The sequence below is a fragment of the Eretmochelys imbricata genome, chromosome 7 (assembly GCF_965152235.1).
Source record: "Eretmochelys imbricata isolate rEreImb1 chromosome 7, rEreImb1.hap1, whole genome shotgun sequence".
NCBI lineage: Eukaryota > Metazoa > Chordata > Testudines > Cheloniidae > Eretmochelys > Eretmochelys imbricata.
The window spans coordinates 105,293,628-105,309,811 of NC_135578.1; the positions used below are offsets into that span (position 1 = coordinate 105,293,628).

General features: G+C 39.1%; 1 protein-coding gene across 1 annotated transcript in view; it reads left to right on the forward strand.

Annotated features, from left to right (window-relative positions):
* Positions 1-16,184, forward strand: part of CPXM2 (carboxypeptidase X, M14 family member 2) — a 102,725-nt gene that overhangs the window by 63,800 nt on the left and 22,741 nt on the right. The window contains exon 7 of the mRNA XM_077821871.1: positions 8,932-9,020. Coding sequence (XP_077677997.1) covers positions 8,932-9,020 — 89 coding nt within the window. The remainder of the gene's footprint in view (positions 1-8,931; positions 9,021-16,184) is intronic.

Below are 16,184 nucleotides of genomic sequence, written 5' to 3' on the forward strand. Positions count from 1 at the left end.
GCCAAGACCACATTACTCAGCTCGGAAGGAGTCCTAAAGCCTATCCTGGCATTAATAGCTTTCTCTTGAATGGGCAATCAAAGTTGTGTAAAAGGTAACAGAAATTCATTTTACCCAGCTACAGTGATAGTGTCAGTGTAATTCTATTCAATTGCAACAAAAAGATATTTATAACGGACTGTGACAAAGTTCCTCCTCTGCCTTGATGGGTCCTGTGCTTATTGGCGGAGTTGCTCGCCTCAGAGGTTCATGGCAGCCCTCAGTTTGGCCACTTTCATGGCTCAAATCTGCCGTTCACTCAGTTAGCCTCATCACTGGGCAGCATGGGGAAAAGGAAGAAGAACAATCCCCGCAGTCTCTGCTGATCCACCTAGTGGATCAGGCAACAGGCCAGAGACCTTCCCCTCTGGTGGAACCCACAATCCAGGTCAACTCCTCCAGTATCAAGTAGGGAGTTGCGGGGGATAGGGGGAACCCGGGCCCGCCCTCTTCTCCAGGCTCCAGCCAAGGGCCCTGTGGATTGCAGCTGTCTACAGTGGCTCCTGTAACAGCTGCGTTACAGCTACAACTCCCTGGGCTACTTCCCCATGGCCTCCTCCCAACACCTTCTTTATTCTCACCACAGGACCTTCCTCCTGATGTCTGATAATGCTTGTACTTCTCAGTCTTCCAGTAGTATGCCTTCTCACTCTCAGCTTCTTGCGCCTCTTGCTCCCAGTTCCTCGCACATACCTCACAAACTAAGGTGAGCTCCTTTTAAAACCCAGGTACCCTGATTAGCCTGCCTGTCTTAATTGATTCTAGCAGCTTCTTGATTGGCTGCAGGTGTTCTAATCAGCCTGTCTGCCTTAATTGTTTCCAGAAAGTTCCTGATTGTTCTGTAACCTTCCCTGTTACTTATCCAGGGAAAAGGGAACTACTTAATCTGGGGCTAATATATCTGCCTTCTATCACTCTCCTGTAGCCATCTGGCCTGATCTTGTCACATGGACATTATTAATAAACCAAAATTACACATCTGATCTAATGAGGGATTTCTCTTATGTTCAAGCTGAGGTGCAGATTCATAAACCTTATTGAGTGCACATGTACCAGTGTTAATAGAATGATGCATTGAAAGGCTTACTTGTGAATTGCCTAGAGTCACAGATTTTAAGGCCAGAATGGACCACTGTGATCATCTAGTCTGACTTCCTGCATAAGATAGACTGAAGGACTTCCCTGAATAAATTCCTGCTTCAGGTCTGATAGCTATGTTTGGACTAGAGCATATCTTTTAGGGGGGAAAACCCAACCTGGATTTAAAATTTACCAACTCTTGGTTAATTTTAAATGTTGGCAAATGATTTCATTTTCCTTTAAGACTGTGGAAGTCACACATCCCGAAAGCCAACAAAAGATCTTTTAAATGTTAGATATTTCATTAATCATACTCATGCAAAAAATATCTAGTGCCTCACTAGGTACCACATACAAGGTGGAAACTAAGTCAAAGCCATTCCAGAAAAAGAACGTTCAAAATTTCACAATGCCTCAAGCTTACATCTCAGTTATGGGTTATCATAACGTAACCTAGTATCAGGCTTATATACAGATACTTGTATGTGGGTATATATATATATGTAGATCTGTTTGTTCCAGTCTTTTCTACAGGTTTCAACTCCTCATTTTAAATTTTTCATCTGCTTTTTTCTTTGAACTTAAATTCTGGTATTTTGGGGATAGCTCTTCCTTTTTTTTTATGGGGAGGGGGGCTATGAATAGTATTTTCAGAAATACTAGAAACATAAAGAGAACTGCCTTTCCAGAGCTTATCAATACTACTTTAACTGCTCCTGTTCTGAGACTTGCTGTCTCCACTTCCACTGTTGATGTAGGGTCATCCCACTGATTGAAAGTACAGCAGAAAGAACCCGGTGACTAGCAGAGAGTAATGAGCACCTCAGATTTCCATTTGAAGTATATTCCATGTGGCTTTGGTTAGCGTGTCTATAGGCACATTCTTTACAATACTGGATGTCAGACAGAAGTAAATGAGAAGCTCTTATTATTACCATGGAACCAGAAGCAACTGCACAGGAGGGACAAGCATAGTGTTGACCATGGGATAATGAGGAGGACACTGACACCATGCTGGAGAGCAACATGTGCTACAGGAAAGGTGGAAAGTTCTTACCACCGTTTATTTTGAATTCTGTAAAACTGCATTTGCTTTATTCAAGCCAAAGAAGAAAAGAGGCAAAATGTGGTTCTTTGGAAAGTAAATGTTTTTAGAAATATAATAACTATGTTATAAATACTGGAAAAACTACAATTGACAGGTCAAATTCTGCTCTCCCATCATGAGATAGTTCACAGTAACTCATTTGACTTCAGTGGGTTACAATAATTGATAATGATGTAACTGAGATCAGAATATGACCCATTGTAACCACAAGCTCACCTTCACTTGGGTTGAAGTGACCAAGTTCTGATTTCCTTTTCACCTTGGATTAGAATGGAAGCAGTTTCAGGTCCTTACTTATATCCATGTTTCTGCATGTTAGTTGTTCATGGGAGCCATTCTATGCAGTGGCTGTTTTTGTCTGTCTTTGGCATTAAGGCAGGCAGTATCATAGCCGGTGAAAAATACACATTAAATATCGAGGGTTGTTTATTTTTTGAATGTTTGAAAAGGGTTAGGATTTTGATGGGGATTTATACAGTAGGCAATTGGACTGGGTGGAACAACATCTGAACATTTTCAGAATCCCATGTGAATGCCATAACCACTAGGCTAAAGATTACAAGAGGTGTAACTCTGAACTGGTTTCACTGGAAGCAGCGGTAGGCCTCGGTGCATTTGAAAATCCTACCTTTAAATCCTTACCTAAGCACCTAATTATGTTTCCTGATTTCTAGAAGTGTTGAATATCCTCATGCCTCCCATTATATTCCATAAAAAAAGTTTATTCGTGCTTACGGCAATTGGGGGTTGAAATCAAGAAACTTATTTAGGTGCCTAAGGCCAAGAACTTGAATAATAAGAGCTTGAATTTTTCCTTTTAAGTACTTCTTTGAGTTCCTAATAAGTAACCTGATTTTCAAATGTGATGAGCACTAATTTACAGAGGAAGGATAATCACTGGAAGAAAGATTTTTAACTCTCGGGCTGTGGGGCCAATTTAGACAAAATAAGAACCAACACATATCTTCATTCAAAGCTCAAACCAAACATTCAGGAGATGCTAAAAAGTTTAGCTACCTTGAAAATATGTTTACCATTTTATGCATTTCCTGGAAATAGCCAGGACTGGAAACTACAGTATACAGCACTGGAAAACTCATGAGAAAATCTTTCCTTATAAGATCTGAAGTCTGATTTAAGACCAAAGTGGGGAATGATTATCTGAACTGAATCTTTTAAGATTGCTCTCATATTTATCATAAAAATATTCATGTAATACTCATAATATGCATTTTTGTGTATTGTGTATTTTTGTGTAGGATACTTTTGATCAGCCCCTCTTGCTAGAGGGAGGATTAAACTATCCATTATCCCTACTGAAAACTCTACAAACATATTACACACCCATGGAGGTGCTGGCTCAGCAGACATATCAAGTGATTTCCTGTTTTACTGAGGACAAGGCATGTTTATGTGTAGATGGAAAGATGCAAAAAGTCTTTCCTGCAGCAGGAGGATGGTACAACAGTCACTAGCAGAAGAGAAAGGTGATGAAGGCGGCACTGGTTATTTAATTTCCTCCCTGGTTTCCAAAAATGTTGCTACTTAGACAGATACAGACTGACGCATACAATCTTTTTGCAGTTGCCTCAGAGGGATAGATGTGCTTTTCCTTCCAGTCTTTTCTCAAAGGTAACATAAAGCAAAAAGGTTTCAGAGTGGTAGTCATGTTAGTCTATCAGCAAAAATAACGAAGAGTCCTTGTGGCACCTTAGAGACTAACAAATTTATTTGGGCATAAGCTTTTGTGGGCTAAAACCCACTTCATCAGATGCATAGAGTGAAAAATACAGTAAGAAGAATATATATTATAGCACATGAAAAGATGGGAGTTGCCTTACCAAGTGGGGGTTAGTGCAAACGAACCAATTCAATTAAGGTGGAATTGGCCTATTCTCAACAGTTAGGGTTACCAGATAGCAACTGTGAAAAACCAGGACAGGCAGTGTGGGGGGTAATTGGTGCCTATATAAGAAAAAGTCCCCAAAAACAGGACATCTGGTCACTCTATCAACAGCTGACAAGAAGTTGGTGAATGCCAAGGGAGGGAAAATTATTTTTGTAGTGCTAACGAGGCCAATGCAATCAAGGTGGCCCATTTCCAGCAGTTGACAAGAAGGCGTGAGTATCAGCAGAGGGAAAATTTCTTTTGTAGTGACCCATCCACTCCCAGTTTTTATTAAGGCCTAATTTGATGGTGTCCAGTTTGCAAATTAATTCCAGTTCTGCAGTTTCTCGTTGGAGTCTGTTTCTGAAGTTTTTTTGTTGAAGAATTGCCACATTTAAGTCTATTATTGAGTGTCCAGGGAGATTAAAGTGTTCTCCTACTGGTTTTTGAATGTTACAAATTCTTGATGTCTGATTTGTGTCCATTTATTCTTTTGCATAGAGACTGTCTGGTTTGGCCAATGTGCATGGCAGAGGGGCATTGCTGGCACATGATGGCATATATCACATTGGTAGATGTGCAGGTGAACGAGCCCCTGATGGTGTGGCTGATGTGATTAGGTCCTATGATGGTGTCTCTTGAATAGATATGTGGACAGAGTTGGCAATGGGGTTTGTTGCAGGGATTGGTTCCTAGGTTAGTGGTTTTGTTGGGTGGTGTGTAGTTGCTGGTGAGTATTTGCTTCAGGTTTCAGGGGTTGTCTGTAAGCAAGGACTGGCCTGTCTCCCAGGGTCTGTGAGAGTGAGGGATTGTCCTTCAGGATAGGTTGCAGATCCTTGATGATGCGCTGGAGAGGTTTGAGTTGGGGGCTGTAGGTGATGGCTAGTGGCGTTCTGTGATTTTCTTTGTTGGGCATGTCTTGTAGTAGGTGACTTCTGGGTACCCTTCTGGCTCTGTAATAAAGCAGAAAGAAGCTGGATATGATCAAAAATACCCAAATATTGGAGGAGACAAAAATTAAATTGAGGTTTTTGTCTATTTACTATGTCAGAGAATGATCACCCCAATAGATGATTCTTTTAATAGAATAAATTCATTGCATGATATAATTTTCAGAATTCTTGCAAGTTGATCCAAGAGGTAAAAATAACTTAAACTACCATAAGTACAAGTGTATAACCTGTTTGATGGCATGTTCTCTTTTGCAGTGGTTGCTTCATTCAGTAGCTTGAAACAGTCACAGAACATTTCTTGCTCGATTGTTTGTTTCTTAAGTCTACCAGTGGATTCACTATGTGCCATATTATAACTCAAACCCATACCCTACTGATGAGCAGTCATCTACACAAGCAGTTCCAATGACTTCAGTGGGATTACTTATGAGAGTAACTGCTCACTGTGGGGTCACAATCTGGCCCTTTGTGTTTTAATTTTATCCTTGTGGAGCCAAAGCCTGAAGTTTTTACTTAGGCAAATTCAAATGAGCTTTTCTGGAAATTTTTGCCTACGTAAGGGCTGCATCAAAATAAGTCTAAATTCAATAGGACTTGGGTGTAGTCTATGTAGTATATCCCTATATATTCACCAAGGGAGATGTATATCAGCACAGACTAATATAATAGTTACCCTCAGAATGGTTCCTTCCACCTTTTCATTGTTACATAAAATATTGTTATGAGCAAGTACTCCCTATTCTTAGAATGGGGAAAGCTGCTAGAAACCGTAACATTTCTAGAATCAGAATAAACTTTAAACATGCTTATTATTAACAGTTAAAAGAAAACTTTTGAAAGAGGATGGCTGTGGAGTGGTGCCTCAATTCTTAGGGTGACTATACATCTCATTTTGGCTGGGACAGTCCCTTTTTAACCCCTGTCCCGGACGTCCTGACTTTTTGGCAAAACTAGGCATTTGTCCCGTTTGCTCTTGCCGGCTGATGACCAGTTGGCAAGAGCAAACAGGACAAATGCCCAATTCTGCCAAAAAGGTGGGGCATACTCCTCTAATGGGGTATGGAGGAATGTTTGGGGGGGGCGGGGAGGGAGAGCGGCAGCACTAGCCACACACAGCAGAGCTCGGGCGAGTGGCAACACCAGGCAACTTGAGTCAGCCCCGTGCAGGGATTGCGGGGAGGGGGGCTTGGGACAGACCTGTATGGGGGCTCAAGTGAGCAGCTCGGGCCAGCCCCACATGGTGTCCAATTTTTACTTTGAGAAATATGGTCACCTTATTGATTCTTCTCTGGTGTATGCCGGTTTTACACCATTGTCATTCAATTGAATTAACTGGAGTTACTCCTGACTTATAGTGGTGGAAATGAGAGAAGAATCTGCCCAATATATCTAAAGAGTGTGATTTCCTTGTTGATTTAAAGTGTCATGGTAACATTCAGAAATGTAATGAAATAGAACATGTGAAAAGAAACATGATTTATTCTAGTGGCTGTCTGTACATTTCTTCAAGATGTGTTTAATGTCCATTATATGTTTAATTCGCTGGAGAGAGGTCAAACTTGTGCATATTCATTGGGAACAGGGTGCACATCCCCAATCAGTAATTCTGAGATTTTCAAAGCTGTCTAAGGGATTTAGGCACTATCTTCCTTTAATTTTAATAGGAGTTATGTCTAAATCTTTTAGACTGCATTGAACATCTCAGCCAGAGCACTCTATAAAGGACAACTTTTCTAATAGGACAAACAAAAAAGCAAACTGCAGAAGCTCTTTGGCACTATAGTGTGAGTACAGGTTTCAAACAGCAAACTCCATGAGAAGTTCAACTTTGTAGAAGTCACGATGAAGTTGAGACAATGCGATATTAGGATGAGTGCAAATTCTGTGAATTAAAAAAAGAGAATCCTTATCATTTGGTCATGTTAGTTTCTTTGAGAGTGATGATTTCACCCTCCCATCTTTGTGTTTGTGTTTGTGTTATAAAAGTAGTTTAGATTTATGGAAACCCCTCAATGTTCTTGTGCTGAGAAGAAATTAGATATTGCGGAGATGATTTCTTTCCCTCTCTGTCTCATACACATACTTTTATAGAATTGGAGATGGAAAAGGTCGTGTGTCCATCCCCCTGCCAGTGCAATTGATTTCTGTATTTTACCCAATCTAATTTCACTTTGGGAGGGGTAGAGGTAGGAGGATATCAGAAACTATTCTTTCAAAGTACCTTTGCCAGCCAGTTTATAAATTAGCTGTGGTGCTGGCTTAAATGGAAGTTGACAGTGGAAAAAAATCAATACATTCTTTTGAATTCATTGTAATCATACAGACTTTCAGGGTGTCTTTTTCCTGTAGTGGGGGGGGGGGGATTGTTTGAAATGATGCCAGGAATGAATACGTAATTGAAATGCTCCAGTGGTTTTAGCTGCATGGGGTCTTATTTTCTGTTTGCATGATGGTAAACAGTTGTTGCCAAGGTGGACTTAATGTACAGCAGATGAGAGTGGGTTTTTGGTTGGTTGGGTTTTTTTTGTTGTTGTTTTGTTTTTTGTCTTCTGCATTTTGCTCTATAATTTCCTAATCTATATTCCTGCTGCAACAGCAACATCAATGGTCAAAACAGACTGACAATAGAGTTAATGTTTGTTCACAAGAGATCTTAGATTGTGCACATTTTAGAAGTAGAGCCAGAGGTCCAATACTCCCTTTGTAGGAGTGTTTTCATTTTCAGGGATTTCAGTGGAAGTGGGAGGTCCCATTTATTGCCTCTCTTTGGTTTGGAAGCTTTACTGAAGCTTTCATAGTTATGTTCTAACAACAGCACCAGAGCAAATTCTTAAAGTATCTCAGCACTGCTGATGTAGACTAGAACATGAAAGTGCAGAACAGAATAAGAATGAAAAATAATCCCTGGTGTGGGTGAAAAACTCAGTTAACATTTCAGAAATGTCCAGAAATGGTGGTTCAGGTTCACTGCTTGGAATGAGTAAAAGCTGGAGTTGGGAGTGTTTCTGATTTTTTCCTAACTGGTTTGCTCATCCAACCATTTTCTTTTGCTGACTTGCCAGTGCACTCTCCTGGAAAGGCAAGAAAGCACAGGTTTTTGTTCCACCTCCATCTTCTCACTTGACACTAATTATTAATTGTCATCTTGTTGGTTTAATTAGATATGTGATGGCCTGCCTTCCTCTGAGAAATGTTTTCATGGAACACCTCACACAGAATAAATTATATCCACATGGTAAAGAAAACAGTCTGTTAATTTTAAATTAAAAAGCCCAAAAAATTATGCAGTGAGTTTAAGAAAATACTTAACTAGAAATAATTCTTACTACCAAAAATGGGTCCATTATTTGTTCGGCCCAATATTTTGCAGGCAGTGCATAATCTCTAAAAATGCTCATCAATAACAACAAATAGCTACTGGTTCTCTACAGTAACTAATTATTCTAGTAGAAACATAGCATTTGCTGGGGCCGCTTTTCCCTCTGAAGTAGTGTTTCCATTCTTTCTTAAATCCATCAGACTGATGCCTTGATCATTTTCTAGTGTCTTTTGCCCTTTTACAAAGCATTAGAATGTGTTTTTTGCTTTTCCTATTACAGTTTAGTTGTTAATGCAGCACAAATGTCTCAGTTACCGTAAGCTTGCTGCCTACTTGGTCCTATTGGGTTTAATGAGTTGATTTATACGGTAATTAGTAATATTTCAAAGCTGCTGTTTGTTTACTTCAGCTACTTAAAAGAGTCTTGATTAAACGTGAGTAGGAGAGTGGCATTCAGAGTAAAACGCTTTCTCTCCATGCTCGGCATCTTTCCCTTTGGGAACGGTTAATTAATATGTGCAATTTTTAAAATTTCTTTTCTCAGACCCAAATAATTATTATCACAGAAGAAATGAAATGACAACCACAGATGATCTTGATTTTAAACACCACAACTACAAAGAAATGAGACAGGTAGGCCACAGAGAATGCAATTTCAGTTCTGGCATGTGTATATGTGTGGTGGGTGTTGGCGTGGGTGTTGGGGTCCTTATTTTAGGTAGTTGAGCTCTGTCGGCCCCTAGATTTTGTAGAGTATACTAGGGGAAAGGTGAACTTATGGGCAGTTGAGAACTGTGCGTTTTCCAAACCTATCCTAACTGCAGATAAGTCTTTTCCAAAAATGCCTCTGCCAAGTTATTCTGTGAGGGCTTACAAAGGAAATTCAATGTCCATCAACAGAACTTGATATTTTTTATTTGTTACTTTTGGGCAGAATGTTGGGGTGTGTTATAAACCATTACAGGAAATAAATTCTAGACCTCAGAAAGCAAGTTTATTTTTTTATGGTAACCTACTTTAAAAGGCACATGGATTTTTCCTAACAATGCATGTTTTGGCCATATGGTAGATCCAGAGCTCTCTGAGGTCAGTAGGAGCCTTTTCATTGATTTCAATAGACAGTGGATCAGCCTGCTAATATTTCCATCCAGTGTCATGTTTATACATCTGTTATACAAATATATATTTAAGGACTTGTACTAATATTTTGGAGTTATTTAAGCTGAGCATTTTCCTCACAAATGCCACAGGGAAAACATTAACAAAGAGTAATGAATGGAAGGTGCAAGAGAAGGATATTTACACTTTGTCACAAGCAAAATTGTATGCATTGAAGGAGGTATTTTATGGAGAGATATACAAAATAAAATATTGTAAATCTGGAAAGATTATTTACAAATCAGAGCTTTATCATGTTACAGTTTCAGCTGTGAACATACTGTCTTACCTGGATTTGTGCATTGGTGCGCTATACTCTAAAATTTATGTAAGTTCACATCGGTATGAACACCGCATGCTAAAGAAGATTTGATTTTTCTTTCTATTGCTATAGTGACTTTATAACATCAAAATGGCTTTTGAAACTTTACATTTAACATTTATGTGACATTTGCAGCTTTAAAATTGGCATTTAATGTACAGGACTTTGAAATGTCAATGTGTTTTTAAACTTGTCTCTTGATGAAAAAAATCTATCTGGTCACAAAAACAAATGCTGTAATGTATGGCTAAAAGTTTCAGTGTCTTTCTTTGTCAACCTTCCAGCCAATCCTAACAGGTTTCTCCACGGTGGTGGTGGCGGCATGTACCCATGCATGTTGTTCCAACAGTCTGCTCTTGTGAATATCTGGAGTGCTGAACATTGCAATATGCTCATTCCTTGATAGCGCACCAAGAGTTCTTGAGTAACAGAATTGTGGCATATTTTAATGTATTGTGCGATCATATGAATAAAACAGAGAGGCAGGGTCAGATTCCTTACTTGGTTACCCCAGTGCAAATCTACAGTAACTCAGCTGAAATCAAAGGAGTTATTTGGGATTAATACCGCTGTAGATGTAAATAAAAATTGACTCCGGGATGAGGGACATCACGATAGGTACCAGAAGGCTCATACTATGTAAATGACCATGAACCAAAAGAAAGCTAATACTGTCAGTCTAATTTTAGACTCACCATCCTTAATTATCTCCTTTAATTCAAGTGCGGGGTTGGGGGGGGGGGGGGAATCTAGATTTATATCACCCCAGATATAGGTCTGGGATGTGCTAAAAAATATTTCTTCCTGTCTTGCTCTTCAAATATAAAAATAATATGCTTGGACTTGAAGTATGTGAATCATTATCTGAGTGCTGAATCTTCAGTGTATTTATACTGCATGAGTCATCATTCATTTTTATTGAGCAATTGTGTTCTGAGTCACACGTTTAGTTCACTAGAGATTTCATGGCCTATATTTCTTGCACAAAGGTTAGACAAGTAGAAACTTAATTGGCATAATTAGTGTCAAGAACAATAAATGTAAATGCATTTTAGATACTAATTGCACAAAGACAGGTTGGTCAGGTTTGAAATATCTTTGAAAAACAGCTTAAAAAATAATTATTTCCCTAGTTCTTCTATAAGGAGAAAATCAAGATGCGATTAAACAATGGTAAGGGCTGTGAACTGGACAGCTGTGATCTGTGTCCTTTGCCGTGCTTTCTCAAGTTGTGTGCTTCTATGTCGTAGTAGCTTGTTTTGTAGCACTCTTGTCATTGGGCAGATGGTTCAGGGTATGATTGGAGGAGATCTAATATCACTGCAACATATCTTTGGTGACACTAGAGAATTTAATCATTATCTTTGAGTCTTTAAACAGACAGCCTGGCACAACAGCTTTAAGAGACATGTAGGTTTCCCCATGTGTTCACTGTGCAATTTATTAATGACAGCTTTGTTAACTACTTCACTTCTGACCATGTTAGAAGAGATAAATAACGAATGTGTTTTCCACTCTGGTTGTTTATCATAGACACTGGAGAGGGACTGGCAGAAAGTGCTTCATGGACCACATTTTGGGAACCACTATCCTAGGCTTCAATCCATAAGCTATTTACAAAAGGCAGGGAATTTTACCCCAAGTTCATTCAAAGCTCTCTGTGAAATCAGTGTGAACATTCTCCATGCATCTGAGAGCGGGGTTTAGCCTACACTCTAAAAAGTATGTTCATGTTACATTCATGTTTGTACATGAGCATGTTAGAATGATTTGAAAAAGAATGCACTTCCCAGGATAATTTAGGGAATGGGCATTTGATCACACATGGATGCCTGCAAATAGGATCATTAAGGCAAAACTCTTCTGCTAAACCAAACCCCTAACTACACTCAAGGCAGATGAAACTTCAGATGATTTGGGAGTAGATACTTTTTATTTCCAGCAAATATTTTTCACAGCATTTTGTGAATTGTGAAGAGAGAGGGTCCTGAACCAAAACCAGGAATCCAAACATCCCTAAACTTCAGAAAAGTTCAGATCCCAAATCTGGGCCCTGTCTCTATAATGGACTAAAACAAATGCTCAGGGCCTCATTTTTGTCTGGAAAATATTACCTGATTTCAGTGGGAGTTACTTGTATCCTCTGGGAGAGAGAAGAAGGCCCCGAGCAGCCCTGAACTTTGAGAAAGTTGATCCAGTGTTTCAGCTCAGGCCCATCTTTAATTATGGAGGTGGTATGATGATGATATTGAAAATTCCTCTGAATTCAGCAGGACTGTGCATGTTACCAATAGAACAGCTCCACTGGAGGGTGAAATACAACCAGGTCTGGAGGCTCAGAGCAAAGTCCACCACACCCCCTTAGCCCCACCTTAGGGCTGTGTGGAAAGGGTCAGTCCTGCTGTTCCGAGAGTCTTGTAGCCCTCAGATACAACTGAGGTGGTTTCTGCATTAGCCCCCAAAAGTCCAGTGAATGAAGGGGCTCTGTACTTAGGCCTGGGAAGGAACCACAGGACTGGTCCCTCAGTGGATCCAGTGGTCCAGAACCCCTTCATAGAGTGCATGAAATGGCAGTGGTCACTATTCAAGTCCATAGGCCAGAAGAGCATTTTCAGCTGAGCTGTATTGCAGTCCTACTCCTTCCTCAAAGATTGGGTGGCCAGTTAGTTCTGGACTCAAAACAGATTCCCTTTGTGTGAGAAGGGGAGAATCACATCCTCAGAGCCCAGTCCAATGGGCAGAATTTATGCAGTTTTCCCAGTGTGTTAATAGAGTAAATAATTGCTGATTACAAACAAATAATAATTGTCAATTAGCAAAATTGCTCCTGGAAATGCTTTATAACCCTGCTGGTTGTTAATAACACTCAGACTGCATATTACCATAGATTGTCTTTGACAGTTTGTGCAGGCAGAAGGAAAAAGCTGTCTGAGCTTTCAGATGGCCTATTGTGCAATTTATATTGTAGATAGGAAAGAAAAAGGAGTATGAAAACATGTTCATTCATATCCCTTATTCAGTACCATTACCCCATCCGTGGAAGACCTTGCAGTGCCAAAGAGCCAATGGCAATTGTTAAGGAGAGAGAGTAACACAGAATACTTTGGTTGTGAGGATTATTTTGGAACACTGTTTATTCTTTATAAAATTCCACGGTGAGGGGCTGACTCAGTTTTAAGAGTAAAAAATTGTAAAAGTTACTCCACAATTAGCGTCATGTGCTCCACGTTTAAATATAGACTGAATTTTTATTCCCAGTTTATAAACTCCTTAACATTTGAGTTTATATGGAAACATGAACTATCTTCATTATGACAGGTTTCAGAGTAACAGCCGTGTTAGTCTGTATTCGCAAAAAGAAAAGGAGTACTTGTGGCACCTTAGAGACTAACCAATTTATTTGAGCATGAGCTTTCGTGAGCTACAGCTCACTTCATCAGATACATACCGTGGAAACTGCAGCAGACTTTATATATGCACAGAGAATATGAAACAATACCTCCTCCCACCCCACTGTCCTGCTGGTAATAGCTTATCTAAAGTAATCGTCAGGTTAGGCCATTTCCAGCACAAATCCAGGTTTTCTCACCCTCCACCCCCCCATTTGTGTGGGGGGGTGGAGGGTGAGAAAACCTGGATTTGTGCTGGAAATGGCCTAACCTGACGATTACTTTAGATAAGCTATTACCAGCAGGACAGTGGGGTGGGAGGAGGTATTGTTTCATATTCTCTGTGTATATATAAAGTCTGCTGCAGTTTCCACGGTATGTATCTGATGAAGTGAGCTGTAGCTCACGAAAGCTCATGCTCAAATAAATTGGTTAGTCTCTAAGGTGCCACAAGTACTCCTTTTCTTTTTATCTTCATTATACCTGCACTGCTGGGCTCTGTTAGAATACTAAGAGATAATGAAAAAATGTAATGCATGATACACCTAGGCCCAATTCAAAAATTAAGCATGTTGTTCATTAAAGTAATGGAAATATTCCTATTGATTTCAGTCCCCAGTTCAAAGGCCTGATCCCAAGGCATACTGAAGTTAGTAGAAATATTCCCATTGACTCCAATAGGTCTGGATCAGCTTACGGTGCTCTGTTGAATAAGAATAAACTTAAGTTCTTAAGTGCTTTCCTGATTTGGAGCCCAAGATACTATAGTGATAGGCATGTTTGAGATGCTTCAGCTCTCTTCCCCTAGTCCTTCAAGGGGCTCTGCATTGCTCAGAGGCCTGTTCCCACATGGAAATGGAAAATGGTGCAAGGCTCTGCCCATGTGGAGTTTTTTGCAGAATCAAAGCCTAAGTAAGAACTGATATGGATAGCTATGAGTCAAATACATTTTTTCATTTCATTATCTATAAATTAGAGAAAGGGAATTCCATCCTGCTATAATAGAGCTCCTTTCATGTTTCACAATGGCTATACATTTTACTCATTTGGCTTTGTATGGTAGATAATTCAAGATAAAAATGATTTGCTTTGCGCAGTAAATACATGTTTCTGGTCCAGTGTCCTTTTGACCATGAATTTTGAGACTACCATCAGAAGAACAGTCACTTAACCAAAATATTGGAAAGTTTTAAAAATTATTCTAATTTTAAATATGCATTTTTAGTTGGAATAACAAACATATTCAGGTGATATATTCTAAATGATTAGAACAGAGGATAATGAGTTACCAATATACAAAGTAAGACCAAATTAAAGAATAAATGAAAAAAATAGAGGAGTGGGAAAAGGAGGACGATGGGATTGGGGAGAGAAAAGTGATAGGGAGGTCATGATTAATCAAAAAATGGTTCTAGTTTTATTCCATTCATTATGGGTAAGGGAAGTTCCTTATAATTATTTTTCACTTTAATTATCAAAAAGTGACCCTTCAAATGTAAACTCATACTTAAACAGGAACTTGCATAATAGGGTCCCCAAAAACTGCTGACCGGATATCCTCAAACAAAGAAAAATTGATGTCTGTGCCAAGATAGGTAGGTGAGCCAATATTAGTGTTACTAATAAGCTTATTACACCTACAAGTTGTGCACACAGCTAGCCTATGGATTCACATGCTCTTATTACTGGTAACTCATCCTCCCTTCCTCCCCTGCTATCATTGTTTCATCCACCCTCTATATCTTTTAGATGATAAGCCCTTGGAGGCAGTGACAGTCTTGTGTTTTGCTAATTGTTTATACAGCACCTACAATGATGGGGTCCTGACCTAGCTGAGGCATTTAGAAGCTACTGTGATATCAAAACATTAACGGTGGTGGTGGTGGTGATGATGATGATGATAGTAATAAAGGAATTTGTCTTAAATTAAGATGGTGGGAGTGTCATTCTGCATTGCAATTTCCAGATGAGGATGGACTTTATATTGCTGAAGAAAGTTGTTCTTTTATTTGTAAAATTGGTCTGTATGTTTAGAGAATGTACAAAAATATCACATCATTTAGTCTATTTGCAATGTGATTATATATAGAACTGCACTCTTTTGTGGGTGGAATTTTGGTGATGTTTTCACCAATGTGAATTGTGTTTTCCCCTTAGATTTGCTAAATTGGAGCCTGGGTATTGGACATATCTAATTATTGCGTTCCTAAAATCGTCAGCCCTGTTGCCATCCAGTATTGTTTCTAAATTAATGCTGTGCGAACAAAGTTATGTTATGCTACAATACTTGCTCAGTAGGGTATGTAAAATCTAGTAAAGAAATGATTGTCTAATTCTTATTCCCTAGGATTCCAATTTACAGTAAAATCTTTATTTCTTTAAATAATCCTTTCCAGTGAACAAAATCAATGCAACAAAATCAAGGCCCTTCTTATAATTCAAAACTGTTTTCTATTATTTCTTATTAGGACCTCGTGCTTTGAACTCGCACATTTGTTTCTTTTAATCCAACTGATACTTATCCGGGGGTACAAAAATTGAACTCAGTTGTCACTAATGGTCAAGCAGTATTTGGTGTATAACACTGACATACAGTTAATTTGCAACAAGACAGACATTACAGTACCTATCAGTTCAGCAGGTTTGAATGTCATGTACATTAACTGCATACTCACCTATAAATCTTTGAATTTACAGATGTGCATGAAAAAAAACACCACCAAGCCAGAGAAATATTACCCCATATAAAAACTATGTTAATCTCACAAGCCATGCACATATCTGATGCTAACTTGAGCCAGGCAATGTCACATGTAGTAGCATGTTGACTGGCCTTGCTACAGATACTTAACCCAAACCTCTGAAAAGTTTTAAGGTTCAATGACATATTGATGAAAGATGAGAAATTTCCCATTCTTTCCTGTATGT